Genomic DNA, 15,867 nt, shown 5'->3' with positions numbered 1-15,867 from the left:
GGGGGGGGGAAGAGAAACCCCAACCGGCGATAGACCTCGCTTTCAAATACCTGACTGCCTACCTGAATTCATCTACCCGAGTCCTTTAAGCTAAGCGTTGAAGCCGGTTATAGGTTTATGCTGCTACATTAAAACCAGAAAACCCCACGGTCTTCCCGCCTGTTTTGCCACCCGCATGAAAAAGAGCAGAACTGAATCATCTGTCTTTACATCAACCAAATCAATTAATGTACGTTTTATAAATTTGTAATTGCGAACAGGATTTCGGATATTGTGTTCACTATAGTGGTAATGTTCTGCTGTAGTTTACTTTCACAGTGATGATCTTAGAGAAAAACAGGCACAAGAAGAAAAAAAAAAAATTTGCAGTGATTCCATTCATGCATGTTCTAAATGGAGAGGTACTAACAGCACTTATCCTTCAGTCCCTTCATTACCAGAGCAGTCCGAGAGAACTTTCATATCAGAAGCAACCTGCACTACTTGAATATTACCAACTTATAATAAATGCAACATCTGTACAAGAAAAATCGTAGCTCATTCTTTGCAAGACCGGAGGTTTTCCTCCATCCACACCATCTGTAGCACAGCACAGAATTCAAGAGCTCACTGGCAAATCTTGTCAGCAAGCAGAAAAATTAAGACCCAGAACCTTTACTTTTGGCCCCTTCTAGATACTAGTTACATGGATTTGCAATGCACTGATCCAAAAGGGGACCGATGAATGCAAAAACCACTGCGACAATTGGCATCAGTCTCTGCCAATGCAGAGACTTTATGCAGCAGAATCCAAACTGACCGAGACTGTTAAATGTATTTCCTGAAATAGGCATGAACACAGTAGATGAAAACAAGACTTGTATGCAAGTATTTAAGAGATCTTGTTTTAATTAATAATGAATATTTTCATTGTGGTTTTTTTTGCCTATCTAATTTTGCTGATTACATTTTCTGATTCTTGAATGTAGTTTTTTAATGGTAATATTTTATAGCAACATTGTTACCAGAAAGCTCTTTATAAAATTAGTCAAATTCATGGAAACTGGACACTGAAAATCTGAGCATCTGTTTTTGACAAGAAAATATTTTGTCTAGCAAATGTGTCAAAATTATTTTACAATAATGTAATCAGTATTTTTCAACAAACCAATTTTTAAAGGAATAAGGATTACTATCTGTCATATATATTTAGCATGTACCCTTATTGTTTGATAATTTATTTCCACACAAACTTTTAATAAAAGGAAATAATTTGCTTTTTTTGATCCGTCATCTTAAAATAATTGGCAGTGAGATGTGAGTGTGTCCAGAAGAACAACGTGCTAGCAAAACATACAAACTCAGATTAATTTTGTTAAACTGTTGGAATTAAGCAACAACAACAAAAAAACACACTAAACTTTCTACACGCTAACTTAAGTGGAGAAAGCCACAGAGCGGTACACATTTTTATTCCCTTACACATCATCAGTAAATAATTATCTGCCAAGTTAGTCCTCTTTTAGACCTGAAATGCCAGGAATTTCAAACTTGTCCAAAAAATGGCAAACCTACACTTAAACTAATGAAGAACGCGATGAAAATGAACAAAGGAAGCCAATGGAGTATTTTGAGCCACAGAAGATGTGAAGAAAGGAGCCGCATTTCCCTTAAGGTACATAGTTCAGCTGAATGTGATGCAAGAAATTTAGATGAATATTTGTATATGATAAGTTCATACAAATAATATTGTTATATCATTCGTTTTGGGGGCACTTTAAAGGTTGTGAAGCACTTACAAACATAGTGAAAACAAGTACACTGAATGATAGTTGATATACACAGAACTCCCTTACATTTGTTTAATCAAACTTTTCTGTTTTAAGTAGTATCTAAGCTTCCAAATGAAACTATCAGAAAAAAGTCCTTGAGATAAATTGTGCATACCTATTGAAACATCTTGATCCCTATTTCACTGATAGCACCTGGCTCAACATTTCATCTCTTAGTAACATTTGGTCCTTGAAGTGTTACACTGTACTTTTAAAATGCCAGTCAAAAGGAGGGACAAAACTGAAACTGTGCTAAGGTTTACCAGTTTTTAAAAATTTAACAAATGGATTATATTCATCATCCTAAAAACAGAAATAGTAGAACAAAATCAACCATTTTATGCCAGTTACCCTCCAGAGAATCTAATATACTACATAGGTGCATTTCATGACACCTATTGTGGTCAGTGCTGATTTGGCTCCATGTAATGGACATACTATTAATAAAGAATAAATACTAAATTACATATGGATAAAAGGAAACAAATTATAACTATAAAAGCATAGTGTCACTTTATATATAATTAAAAACAATTACTCCCATATTAAAAAAACTATATTAACACGTAGGACATCATAGAAAATGTTAAACATTGATTATACTATCGAATAACGACACTGAAGATAATTAATCTTTGGCAAAATGACAGTGCTTCAACTGTAGCCATTTTAACAGTCTAATCTTGCTTGATTTACAGTTGTCACCAGTTAAAGAAATGATCATCCAAGGAAGAAGTACTATCTCTGTGAAGAATAACAATAAACCTACATAAGGATGGAATGGGCTGTCACTTTCCAATAAACTATCAATAATTGCCAGTAAAAAACCCCACCCTAATATATAACAAAAATAAAATAATCTGCCATTTTAAAAAATTTGTAATTGCTTAGTGAAAATAAATTCATGAAGATTCACGTAAAAATTCTTTGGGGAAACTGAATCCACCAGTTACATTATTAAACCTAAAGAGTTTTTGTTGCTCAAAGCAGGCTGCAGATTAATTTTGAAAAGTATTTGCTGCAAAAATATTATGTAGTCATTAAATGCAGAGACATCATATAAAATGGAAAATGCATTTTTATTTTTTCCAAAAGTCACTGTCTTTACTGAAGACAATGTAGACAGATCAAATTTAAAGGAACCCTCTGAATCAGAATGTTTTGAATTTAAATAATTTTAAACATTTTTAAATCTGATAGATCATATTTTAGAATGTTTAGTAGATTTTTCTTTAATTCTTGAGGAAAAGAAGGCATTGCTAAGAGGAGACTTTTAAGAGCCAACTTTCTTAGTGTAGATAAGAGACTATAGTGCAGGAGAATGAAGCAGTCCTTAGTGAAAGACGTGGTATTTACTGCTGCATTAAGACTTGGCAAAAGCGTGAATTAACACTAACAAAATCCTATTCCAATTAGTCTAAGCAAAGATTTTATCTTCAGCTATACTATATTTCTGCTTGAAAATCTTTAGTATGATTTTCATCTTGACAACACACCTTTAGAATAGTTTGCTTCCTTATCCTCTACAGTTCAATCCCACAGTCCTCTCTTTGTGACTAGTCAATGGTGACATACAAAGTTCTCTATAAAAAAAACCTTTATTTCTAATAATTGTTTATTCACGCATCTCCTTCACACCCAGATCAATCACCTTACAAGTAATGTCTGTCTTTAACTATTGTCGCCAATCTCCGAAGCCAATTAAAAACACTTGTAAAAATTATTTTACTTTTATCTTTCTTTCTAGGTTGTGATAGTTTCTAGACCAGAATCACACAGGATGTACAGGATGCCCTGCTGTATGTCCTGTTAGTTAAAATCTGTGTGCATGCTACAGCCACACAGACTCCTATACAAGAAACCATGCATTCCTTACAGGGTTAACTTCTACCATACATTTCCAGTTTTTGCAAAACATGCTACATGAAAACATTAAACAAATGTGACTGATTAATACAAAACAGCTATTACAAATGTAACATGCTTTCTTTAATAAACACACACATATAAAACCCCCCAAAACCAAACCATGAGGCAGACAAACAAAACAGGTTTGGCACAGCCAAATCAGAATTTCATCACTGTAATGAAGAAATACAAAGCACTGTGGTGAAATGGAATCTTTTGGACTAACTGCCTTTACAAATATTTGAAGACTGTATTATGCCTCCAAATCTGTAAACTGTCCACCTCCTCCTGTCTGGACCAAACATTCGGCTACTTTCCCCCTCCCTGTAAGGCAGTGTTCTCCCTTCTATCTGGCTAGGATCTCTACATGCCTAACCTAGGGGCCGGGGAAAAGGCAGATCATGAAGGACTCTGCCAAGAGGATTCCCATCCTTCCCCACGTGAACACAGATACGCAATGCTGCAGTTGCAAAGTTTTTCCGAAGTTTTCCCAATACATACCACATCCTATTACGCTGCCAGAAATCAGAGGCCCTGTACAGGTGGCCCAAACTGTCTCTAGATTACTGAATAGTAACTGTTCAAGATCAGAAGACGCTTTCACTGCAAGGATGAACTTCATTCCGCTTCAACAGAACCTGCTTGCACCCACGGTGAGGGGTCTTTTTCACACACTACTTCTACCTCTCTTTCCTCCTGTGAGGGAAAGATTTGGGGCTGAGCGATTTTTCAACAGGAAGATGAAAAAAACCCCACAACATTATCAGCCCAAGAACTTTGCATCAAAGCAGCCTGGCAGATTAGTGGTCAGGTGAATTTAAGTAAGACGTTAAATATAATACATTCACAGTACAAAAAAGTAGTGTATTGTGAAAAGTATATACAAGTTACATAATTACACAAGTCATGCATACACTTCATGCATACACTTCATGTTAAGTTGTATCATTTTAACTTAACTTTTAATTAAGCATCACCGACCCAAACCCTAGTTCACTACTCTACACTTTAGGCACTGTGCAAGGAACAAATCAGATCACAATACGGCCCTCAAGTTTTTGAGCATGAAAAACACACTTACAAAACCAAAAGGACACGAACTACATACTTCCAGTAAGAACATTCATATAAGAGACTTAAAATCCACGCCTAATGCTGTCCAGTTTATTGAACAAGTTTCACAGGTCAGTGAGACCACTTCATGTGAAAAGACTGAGCAGAATTTGGCTCATCAGGTCTGCAATACCCACAGGAAAAGAAGAGATGCCATGGTTTCATTACAGTAAGGAGGAGGTTTTGTTTGCTGTTGAAATAATTCTCAAATTTCCATTTACTTGATGTACTATTGTTTTTAATATCTGGGGGAGAAGGTAGCAAACAGGTTTCTGAATAGTTCTTTGATCTTGTTCCACTTTAGTGTCACCAATGGCTAATTCTCAAGCTGTGCGAACTATGTATCTTAAGGCCAGGTAATTAAACACGGTAAGCTAACACTGTATATCTGTTAAATACAGGGAGTAGTTGGGGATCTAATCCAAAGTCTACAGAAGTCATCTTGGGTCTATTAGGTACATTCTAGATTAAAACTTTTATACATTTCTTTTATTTCCATTATAATGAGTTTAAGAATATTCAGAAATGACTACACATGGTCAACAGAGGCTTTTTGAAACCCCATATTTCCACTAAGATTGTATTATTACAAATAGCCCATAAAACCAACCAAGATTTTGATTACTAGCTTGCAAAACACAGTTGTAAAATGAAATAAAACATTTTTAAATTATAGCACACGTGCACTATTAAGGGATTTTAAAGACACCTGTACTTTGAAAAAATACAAGTTCATGCTTATTCCAGTCTACTTAAACACAAGGGCTATCACTTTTGCTCTCAATTTCAGTCCAGGGATTATTTTGGTCTATTTATGTATGTATATGTATTTATGTAACCATAACCAAAAGTTATAACACAAATGTTAAAGTAGCCTCAAGTGGCACTATAATAAAAGCTATCTAGAAAAACAAAAAAATCCCTCAATGCTGCATACCTATAAATTACCATGACTAATTAGAAGAGGGCCTGTCTGGGAATTATCTTTGATGGGAAAGCCATCAGCTATGTTCATGAGAAATACACACTTACAAATGTAATAACATTACTGTTTTCTAACAGAGCATCATAAGATCTGTAGTAGTCATGGACCACTACTTCAATTTTGTAGACAAATTCATACACTCCAAATATTGATTGTACATGCATCCACTCAGATTTTAACAGGTAAAAATACTAACCTATGATGCTAACAAAACCAAAACAAACCTTTCTGCCTCCCTCCTTCCAAAAAATGTAATTCTAGCACTGGATGACAACTTTGGAATAGAAAGTATCTGTGTGATTTTCTTGGCTCCTGCACCGATAACAAAACAAGGGTATTCTACATACTCTCAGACAAATAATTTTTAAAATGTATTGATGTATGTACTTTTCAAAGTTATACATATGGAATAATTAGGGAGCTATATTTTTAAGGTTATCAACGAATTTCACTAAGCTCTCACCTATCTGCTGAAAAGATATATCCAAATTGTTACAAACATGCCCTGTAAATATACTTACTTCTGTTCTGTAGAAGAAACACAGATTATTGTCATGAATCAAAAATTCCTCTGAATTGTTTTGTTTTATAAATAGTGCTGTTTTAAAACTGCAATTCAAAATATTTCAATGCCACAACTTAGTTGTAATCAATAAAACAAGAAAAAAGAAGAAAAGAGAACTGTGTAAGATTGAACTGATGTGTAACCCAAAAAGATTCCTGAAACATTCCACTTCCAAGAAGAGCTCAGATGCTGTACTCATTCCAATACCCACAAGTGCCCTTTTTCTTGAAAAGTCACTAACTTTCATTGTCTCTCCATCCCCAGCTGAAGGTAACACCAATATTCTGCTATTTTGCACCAGAGGACACTGCAGTTTCATTCACGTTTCTGTGACAGTAGCTTCCAGTTCTCTTTCCTCCTATACCTTCACCTCACCCTGGCAGCTGCTTGTTTGCATCCTTGGCTACCCTTCCATTGTGCCATCACTGCCCACCCGTATTTGTGGGGACCATAGGGTTTCTCTGATACGAAAAATTATGAAAATCAGATATGAAACCCAAAATTTCTCCAGCTGGGTTTGCCATGGAACTTCACAAGCACTTATGCTAACCCAACAGGGAGAGTGCTATAAAACCGCTTGAAGCTTACTTAAGCGGCAGCACTGCTGACAAATGGAAAAGTAAAACATGGCTGTAGGACTCCCACCAAGCAGGGTGGCTGTAGGAGTTTCAACCTCCACCTGTTCACCACACAGCTACTGCAAAGCCAACTCAGCTGCTTGCAGAGCAGCTGCTGACCTGCTGCATGTTACAGCTCTGCATGTTAGGAAAAAAAATCAAAATCAGTGCCAGTTTTTATTAATACAGTGGACTGTGAAACTTGCAGCAGCTTCCACAGCTGCTCCACAAGCAGCTGAGCCATCTCTGGAGTGGGGATCTGGAATTTCGTCCAGCCATCTCCCAATGAGTTAACCCCACATTTTAAGTCAGGGCCAGCCAGAATAATCTAAGGAAAGGCCTGGACACAAATTTCTCCAACTAAATATGCTCAAGCGGTCAGAAGCACTTCCCCATCTTCCATGCAGAGGTGTTTACTCATACTCTGCTGATGTAAAAGCAATTGAAGGATTCGCTGCTTTCACCAGTGATATCCAGCAAGCAAAAGCTAGTCCAGACCTGTCCTGAGTACTGTCCTTTAGAAAGAGCTAAGTATCACATAATACCTTTCTATCAGTCATGATAACTTTCACCTGATTTAACAAAAGGGGAAAAAAAAGTACCCATAAAGACAAGGAATAAAAAATGTAAACTGTATGTGCTTATTTCTTTGTGTTTGTTTAAGAAACATCGTCTTTACTCTCCGGTTTCTAGGTTCCTAGGACCTTATTTAAATTATATCTTTACGGTGACTTTTATACACCTTTATAGACACTGTTGGGCCTAATTTTGCTTCTTTTGATAATTAGCGGGGAAAGATGTCAGACCTTTACTGAGATGGGTTACATAAGGCAGATTAATTAAACAATATTTGCATGGGAATATACTTTGTAAAGAGTTTAAAACAAAATTCGGGATGGGTCTAGATAATCTAATACCTCAGTGATGTAGTTGCAAACCAGGACAAGCAACAATAACATTTTTTCCCAATTTGACAATTCATTTCCCTTTAGCTTCAGTTCACCTATCTGCTTTGATATCTTATGTTTGTGCCCTAGACAAAATATCCTCTTCCTTTCAGTATCCCAACCCCTGTGCACAACTTCCTCAGTCTTGGAGAAATGAAGGATAGCGTGTTCTGGAAAGGGTGTACTTACTGCTCTGCCAAAGAGGGAAATCTCTCTTAAGACAAAATAGTCCCATTGCACTCCTCTGTCTGTGGGCTGCTTGTGATTTTTGCTTGTCAACATTTCATGTTTAAACTTCTTCAGCAAAATCTGATCTGATTCAACACCATTTAGGTTTAATGGGACTTGCCATTCACTAAATACTACATACGTCTATTGATAAAAATGCACTGTAATGTTGGGTTTAGATGTAAATAGATGAAACCTGAAAGGTACTTCCACAGATGGTGGCTCCATAACCTAAATATTAAATAACAAGTTTCTTCAGACAACCATCTTAAACTATCAAGCTCTCAGTGAAGTATTTTGCCATCTGTCTATGTGTCTATAGGTAGGACTTTAAAAGTGGGACTGGGACTTACTAGTAGCCAAAATAATTAAAAAAAAAAAAAAACACAAAAGAAAACCCAACAGAAACCACAGGCTGTACCACTCCACACCACAAATCTATAGTCCCCATAATTTGAAGTCAATTTTCTCCGTATGCTCCAACACAACTGGTGAGTGCCAAAGCTTGGCTCCAGATCTTCAGCTGTTACCCGTTACAGATTCTACATGCGTTGAGGCTGCTGAACACACTTTGACACCCACGTGTTTAGCAAAGGTCTGATCTCTGCCGGATCTCTGATACACATGCTCACTGCAGACACGTTTACTCCCCATTCGCTTCCTTCCTCAGCTTCCCTCTCTAAATCCTGCTAGCCACTTTTGTTTTGATTAGGACTGGGCTTGCCTGGTCCCCAGCAGAAGTCAAAGATGACAAGTTTGTAACAGTATACTCTTGCACGAGGACATCTGTACTTGAAACAGGCATTGGTATGCCATTTTTAACAATAAGGAGCAATGTAACATTGATCCCACTTGCTTGCCCAGAACTTCCAGTTATCCTGAGCAATTAAGTAGCTTTTTACAGGCTCCTAATAATGCAGAAATGGAAAAGATGGGCTAGATGAATGAGTGCATCCTTGCAAAAGCACAGGACCATGTGTCACAATATAAGAAAGTCAGCATTCAGTATGTCATGCCATGCCCAACTTTATCCTAGAAAAAGTAGTTCAACTGTGGCTAAAATACTAGGAATTTAAAGAACAGGCATCTGATTCATCTTGTAAAGGAATGGTTGGTCAAATTAAAGTAAAAGACTTCTCAGATGCTGCTTACATGTCTAATATTCCATTTATTCTTCTGTTTACAATCATAACTGAATAGTCTCAGTAATTTTCCCTCCTTTTGTTATAGGTACTTGCAACAATAAGAACAAAATTTATAATATACAAACGATAGCGTAGTGCAGAAGGATTCAATGAGAGAGAAAAAAGGCGCTCTTCCATTTTTATCAAATCTTGTAAAAAGAGCAACTTGCAGCAACAGTAAGAAAGTTCAGATGAAAGTGAAAAATTTCAAACCAACCATGTTCCTTTTAATGAGAAAACATAATACACCAACTCCTGCATGCTGCTCCTCCCTTCCTTCCTCTCCCCATCTCATAAAAGAGGATCCCAAAGAAGGATCATGTTTAAGGTTCCCAGATCCTATATCAATCCCTTAACACAGTAAGAATTTTGGACTACGGAGCCAGGTCTCAGCAAACGTATTCTAAACTAAAAAAATCCATCTCATCCTGAAAGACCACATTACTCAGAAACAGAACATAAAAATGTAACTCTTGATATTCACAAACGTGTATTTAATTGCATCTATTTACATCCAGCACCCTACTCTTCATTATCATCTTTAACATCTGGGCTTCATGCTAAGCAAAGGAAAATAGACATGTTTCTAACATAGTCCATACAAAATGTGTGCCAAAAATAATAATAACAATCCACAGCATTTTTGCCTTACTGCCAGCATCCAAAAAAAGCTGTATGTATCAAAGTTGTGTGTAGAATTTTGAACATGCAAAAAAATTTTAACAAACATCATCCATTTCTCCGATTTTATGAAAGCTTGAGCTCTTCTTGGTTCTTAGCAATGAAAACCTTTTTTCATGGGTACCACAAAAGGTTTCACTCACTTCACCTCTCCAGTCTGTTTTACCCTTTGACAAATAGATCTTTTTCTAAAATTTAACAAGAGCTATTCACACATAACTATGTGCAGAATTCACATCATAAAAGAGAAGCAAGCTATATTATTCATTCCATGCTAACCTATTAAAAGTCCAAATGACAATACTGAGCCAAATTCAGTATAGTGAACATTCCTTGGATTTAACAGTTACACAGGACTAACATTGCCACTCATTTTTTTGTAAAAGAAACACAGTGGACTGGGCACATTGCTGCACTGGGTATGGCTTGTCTTTGAAAAATTAAATAGTTTTTTGTGACTTGTAATTTTTATATGACACCGAATGACTCAAACACTGACTTAAAAGACATGAGGTGTATCAGAATAAAGCTAAAAAAGGACAAGAGTGTAGATGTTTGTACGTGTACCCTATTTATGTTGTACACACACACAGATGCACACATGCAACAGTTGACATGTTTCTACCTTCAATAATGCATCTAGCTCTACATACCTCATTACCAGAAGGGTAACAACAACGTGAAGGTAGTTCAAAGAAGATCAATCAAAATGATTAGGAAAGACTTAAAAGGTAAAGTTAAAAATTCAATACTGCAGCTGTTTCATGACTAGAACTTCCATTGGGTGAAAGGGAAGAAAAGTGCAAACAAAAGCATCGTCCTCTAAAAATATATCAATATATACAATTAGTGAAGCACTGACTATAGAAAAACATGATTATAATCTGCACACAACCAAGGGGGAACTCCAAGAAGAAAGCAAAATTATTTATTGCAAGCTCAAAAGCCTAGGTATAATGAGCTTAAACTATTACAGGAATTTTGACTCGACATCCAGTAATTTTTTGCTCATAGCAAGATCTCAGAAACTGGGCATAACCTCAGCAAGAAAAGGTAAGATAAGGAAGTAAAAATACTGTTGCAGGGTTCAAGCTAGCTTTGACAGGACTTGGACTAAATAAGATAGAAGCTTATTTCCTCTGCTTACTCTCAGATTCTATAAAATGATATTAGTAGCTGCAAACTTTGCAGAACAAATGAATGTACACAATGCTATGTGCCCACACTCAAATAAATGAAGTGTTTTCAAAGCAGTTTTGAACAGCAATATTTTGTTGCAGTAGATTAATAAACTAACATCTTTGCCTTGAAAAGCCCTTTTCACATGACTAAATTTTTCAAATAGATGAAACTAATAGGAATAGTGTCCAATCACTGTTCAGGCAACAGACTCCGTTGTACAAGCAGCTCTGTTAAATAACATTACTTATTTAAAGACATTTTTATGCTCTGGCTGCTACTGTTACCACTGGTCAGCTAGTCAGCTAACACAAAGCATTCTGTATAGTGATATAAATTATCTAAAATGTACTCTGAAACGAACTAGTTACTACTTCTCCCCATTACAATTAACAAAAAAATTCTACTTTTAACTGATGGAAACAAGATTCATGTCAACATAGAGTTTATATAGATAGGTTTCATCAGAAAGAAAAAAAAGTGAGAAATGCATTTTCTTTGTTGTAAGAGCAATCCATCGCAGAATAATAATAAATTCACTCAGTAAGATCGATCTCTAAGTAATACTCAAAATTACTGAGGCACACACTAGATATGCAATGAAACATGCTATTTTTCACTGCATTTTACACTGTGATATGTCTTAGAAACCTAAGGATATTGATAAATTGCAGATTATTGAAGTGTAAACAAACACATCTAACATTTCCATCTTGTCCCTCCTTTAGGGAACACAACTGAATAGCGACTTCCAAATTCTCCACATACTTTGTCATTATTTTCTATGACTACTTTCCATTATGGAACAGCACACCTTGTCTAGTATTACTTAAATGTATCATGTTATCATGCAGTTGAATTCAACACTTCTCTATTTCCACAGCTCTAAGAATATATTTGTTTCCAAATGTGTTTTTATCAACAACACTGCTATGCTTCAAATGTTTGTCTTTGAGAAGCAAAAAGAATGGTATGTATTAACACAAAATCAGATTAAGAAAAAGGGTTTTTATCTATAAATTTACAGAACTGTAAAGAGCAATTTCATGACTTTAAAAGGTACAAAGTAAGGAAGAAAGGGAGAAAAACAGGAGGAAGAATGCTCCTTCTTTGGTATGTATTTCATTCATTCAGTTTTAAAAAGAAAAAGCAGCAGCAAAGAGGGGGGCACCTCACATGCCAATACAAAGCAGGAACTGTAACAATTTAATACGTTCGCTATTGGATTCTACACTTTCTACGTAAATCCAAACGCAAACAGCTAATATTGATGTGCATGCAGGCCCTTAGGCGTAGGGTACGTGTAAGACAGCAAGACCAGAAATCCACTCCACCACCGCAAGGAGCAAGGCAACATGCCACAGCAGCGACGCTCTCTCTAAGTTTCAGTCACCTTTTTATTAATCTAATGAAGAGTGTATTCTTTACAAAAGCCTGATGAAAGTTACAACAAAATATGGCCGGGCCACCAAATGGAACATTAGAAGGGAATCACTATATAATCATGGGACACCCCCCTGCCCCGTCATTGCAAACGTCATAGAAAATGGACAACCACGTAAAAAGTTAAGATGCCTTTTAGCCGTCCTAACATGGCCCTAGCCAACCCCAAAATGGTCTCTTTACCTGATATCGCTCTTCCCTTCTGTGATCACAGAGAAGACGGGTGAAATTCAAAATAGCGTTGTTCCCACTGGAAACGAACAGGACACGGGAAGGTCTACACATGCTCCTTCTTCACAAACCACGCTACAGACCTTGGGAAAAGTTCCCTGAACTTCATCATTTTGTACTTATCTTGCATTTGAAACTTCTTTGCGTGGAGGCATTCATACCAGCTTCCACGTTTAAAATACGAACGCCGTTCACGCTGCTGTGCTTAAAAATAAAATCAACGGCCACACGCGCCTTCTCTCCCGAACAGCTTTACAGAGACGCTGCTTTTGGTCTCATTCCTTAATTGTTACTTTTTTTTTTCTTGGAAGGAATATTTAAAAATCAACCAACCAAACCACATGCACGCTTCAGTGTATCACCACAGGAACACTCTCAGGTCTGAATTACTGCAAAATAACGCTATAATTATGTCTTAATTTCACTAACTAATCTCAGATGGGCTTTTAAAACGCAATTCGAGGTTTACAAGAAAAGCGTTTAAAATTGTATTCAAATGTTATCTGAATGAAATCCGACGCTTATTTATCCTTTTCCGAGCTTAATTTTAATCACTTTCCAAGGGAAAGCATATCTGCTTCTGATCAGTCTGGTGACAAGTGATAAACCTTGTTAAAAAGAAAAGTGTGGCATTTGAAAATAAATAAAAAAACACAGAAGTTTCTAACCAAGGAGTAAGGTATTAAGAAACAACATTATCCGGCCACAGAAACTAAGCACAATCTAACGACCTTATTTACTGAAATTGCACACTGCCAACAAAAACACTACCTAAGGCAACTTTTTAATTACAGATGTACCTAAATACCTAGGAAAATTTTTTTACTTCTCTTCACATGAAACTGGAGTCCCACTGAGCTCAACCAAATGTGGCAGGCTGAGATATAAGACAAAAATGGGTCTTACTTGGTGTACAAAGACATCAACTGGAGACTCCAAGGGGCTTCCCTCTCGGTTGCTCATGGAGATGAACCCGAATCCCATTCTCACATTGAACCATTTGCAATGGCCGGTTCCGTGCAAAACCTGGGATTCCTCCTCTTCTTCCTGCTCCGGCAACTTCCCGGGCTCGTCTCCACCTTTACTCGCCCCTGCTGAGGAAGAGGGAAAGGCGGGGGGGGGAAGGGGTGGAAAGGGGGAGAAGAAGGGGGGAGAAAAAGAGGGAAGGGGGGGGACAAGATGCAAAGCAAAGAGTTAAATTCTGGTAACATCCTTTTGCCACTGTAAAAAGGAGTTACTACAGAAGAAACAGGGAAAAAAAAGCTCACAAAACAAAATGAAAAAGCAAACGGCGAAAAGAGCTTATTTTCCCCCTAAATCCTAAAATAAACAACCTTCTCCCCAAAATACGTAAAAAAATAAAATCACCGGAGGTTACAGAGAGGAAGCACTGCGTACGGAGGCTCTCCCTCTCTCTTTGCCCAGGGCAGCCCACGTTTCTGTACATACGTGTATTTTTCCATTTAACTCCATCTTTCAGCCACATTACAGCACGGAACGCGATACTTTACTTGAATATTGCTGGTTTAAGACCGATCCCATTTCTCAACAGAGATTCTCAGCCCAATTAGTCTCTCCTCGCAAGGCGCAGGACCGGGGGGCGAGGGGGGAGGCCGGCCGAGGAGGGGTGGAGGAGAGAGAATAAGCAAAATTGGGTAGATTGCACAACTGGTTATTGCACATGCAGCGCCGAAACCACTATTTTCCAACGTGTATCCATCCCTTCTTGGAATGAACTTTCGATTAAAGTTGGGACAGGTGTACGGCCGTTTTCTCATCCCACCACTGCAACTGTGCTTAATCAAACAGGAACAATTCAAACAATAGCCCCCTGAAAGCTTTTCAAGTTGTGAATCGGTGTGGGCGGTACGGAACAGTTTCTGAGCTGAGTAACAATAGGTTTGGAGAAAGCCCCCTTGCGCGAGCTGCTAAAAAAGGGTAATGCATAGTTGGGTTATAAGGGGGGTGGGGGGAGAGAAGGGGGGGGAGAGAGGGAGAGAGCAAGCAGCGAGGGAAAATCATAGTAAAACAATAGAAAAAGAAAATTAACCTTCGGCCATGTTGCCCCACGGGCCCTCTGCTCCAAACTCGTGAGATGAAAACTTTCCCTGTGGATCGAAGTGGTCTTCTGCATTAATCTAACATCCTGATTTTGAACGATCGCAAATTTAGCTCGCATGGTCTAATGTGCTTTCCCTCTTTTGATTTTTCCCCTTCTCTCTCGCTCCGTTTCTGGCCCCCTGCGCACACGTGACTTGGTCAATTACATGCTTTCTTGCTACTAATTTCACATCGGATCCTTAAGGGGTTGGCAGGAGGCAGGAGTAGCCAATCGCCATTTCAACTAGGCTGACACACCAAAATAATTTATGAATGAACAAGAAATTTCCAACATTTTTTTTTTTTTTTTTTTTTTCGACAGCTAATCTGCACGCGTCTTTACGGGAAATCGAGATGACGTATTATTCTGGGGTTTCTGCACTCCCGTGCATGCATAATACGTAGGAAGATCCCTGTGTTTCTACATACAGCCCAGAAAATAACAAATACATTGCAGAGGCGGACGTGCAGCTGAGATTATTAGAGTATTTGTGTACGCTGTAGGTGGGGTTACGCGTACACACACGAATGCAAGATGCTCACGAATGAGATGCACACATGTGTATAGACATGCACTAAGTATGTTGGGAGGCATCTGCATCAGCATGTTACCATGCGCAAAACGCGGGTATGGGTATAACCGGATCGCCGTTTCCACCTGAAGAAAAGCCGCCCAAAGCCCCCGCGGCGGCGCTGCCTCTCGGCACCGTCCTCTCCCGGAGCCGGCCAGAGCCCCCGCGGCGCTGCCCACGCGAGACCCGGGTGCCCCCCACCCCCTCCCGTGTCCGTGTCCGTGCCCGTGCCCGGCACAGCCCGCGTCCTGTGTGTGTGTGTGGGGGGGGGAATCTGCCTCTCCCTACCCACGTGTGTGTGGC

At 38.2% G+C, this 15,867-nt stretch overlaps 1 protein-coding gene across 1 annotated transcript in view; it reads right to left on the bottom strand.

The window, feature by feature from the left end:
* LIN28B (lin-28 homolog B (C. elegans)) overlaps positions 1-14,952 on the bottom strand; it is an 83,986-nt gene extending 69,034 nt beyond the window's left edge. Inside the window, exons 1-2 of the mRNA XM_009893857.1 lie at positions 14,943-14,952; positions 13,799-13,986 (exon numbers count right to left, since the gene is read on the bottom strand). Of these exons, the coding sequence (XP_009892159.1) occupies positions 13,799-13,986; positions 14,943-14,952 (198 nt within the window). The remainder of the gene's footprint in view (positions 1-13,798; positions 13,987-14,942) is intronic.
* Between the last annotated feature and the right edge of the window lie 915 nt (positions 14,953-15,867).

Source organism: Charadrius vociferus, unplaced genomic scaffold (assembly GCF_000708025.1).
Source record: "Charadrius vociferus isolate BGI_N301 unplaced genomic scaffold, ASM70802v2 scaffold129, whole genome shotgun sequence".
NCBI lineage: Eukaryota > Metazoa > Chordata > Aves > Charadriiformes > Charadriidae > Charadrius > Charadrius vociferus.
This window is presented reverse-complemented; position numbering and strand designations above follow the sequence as displayed.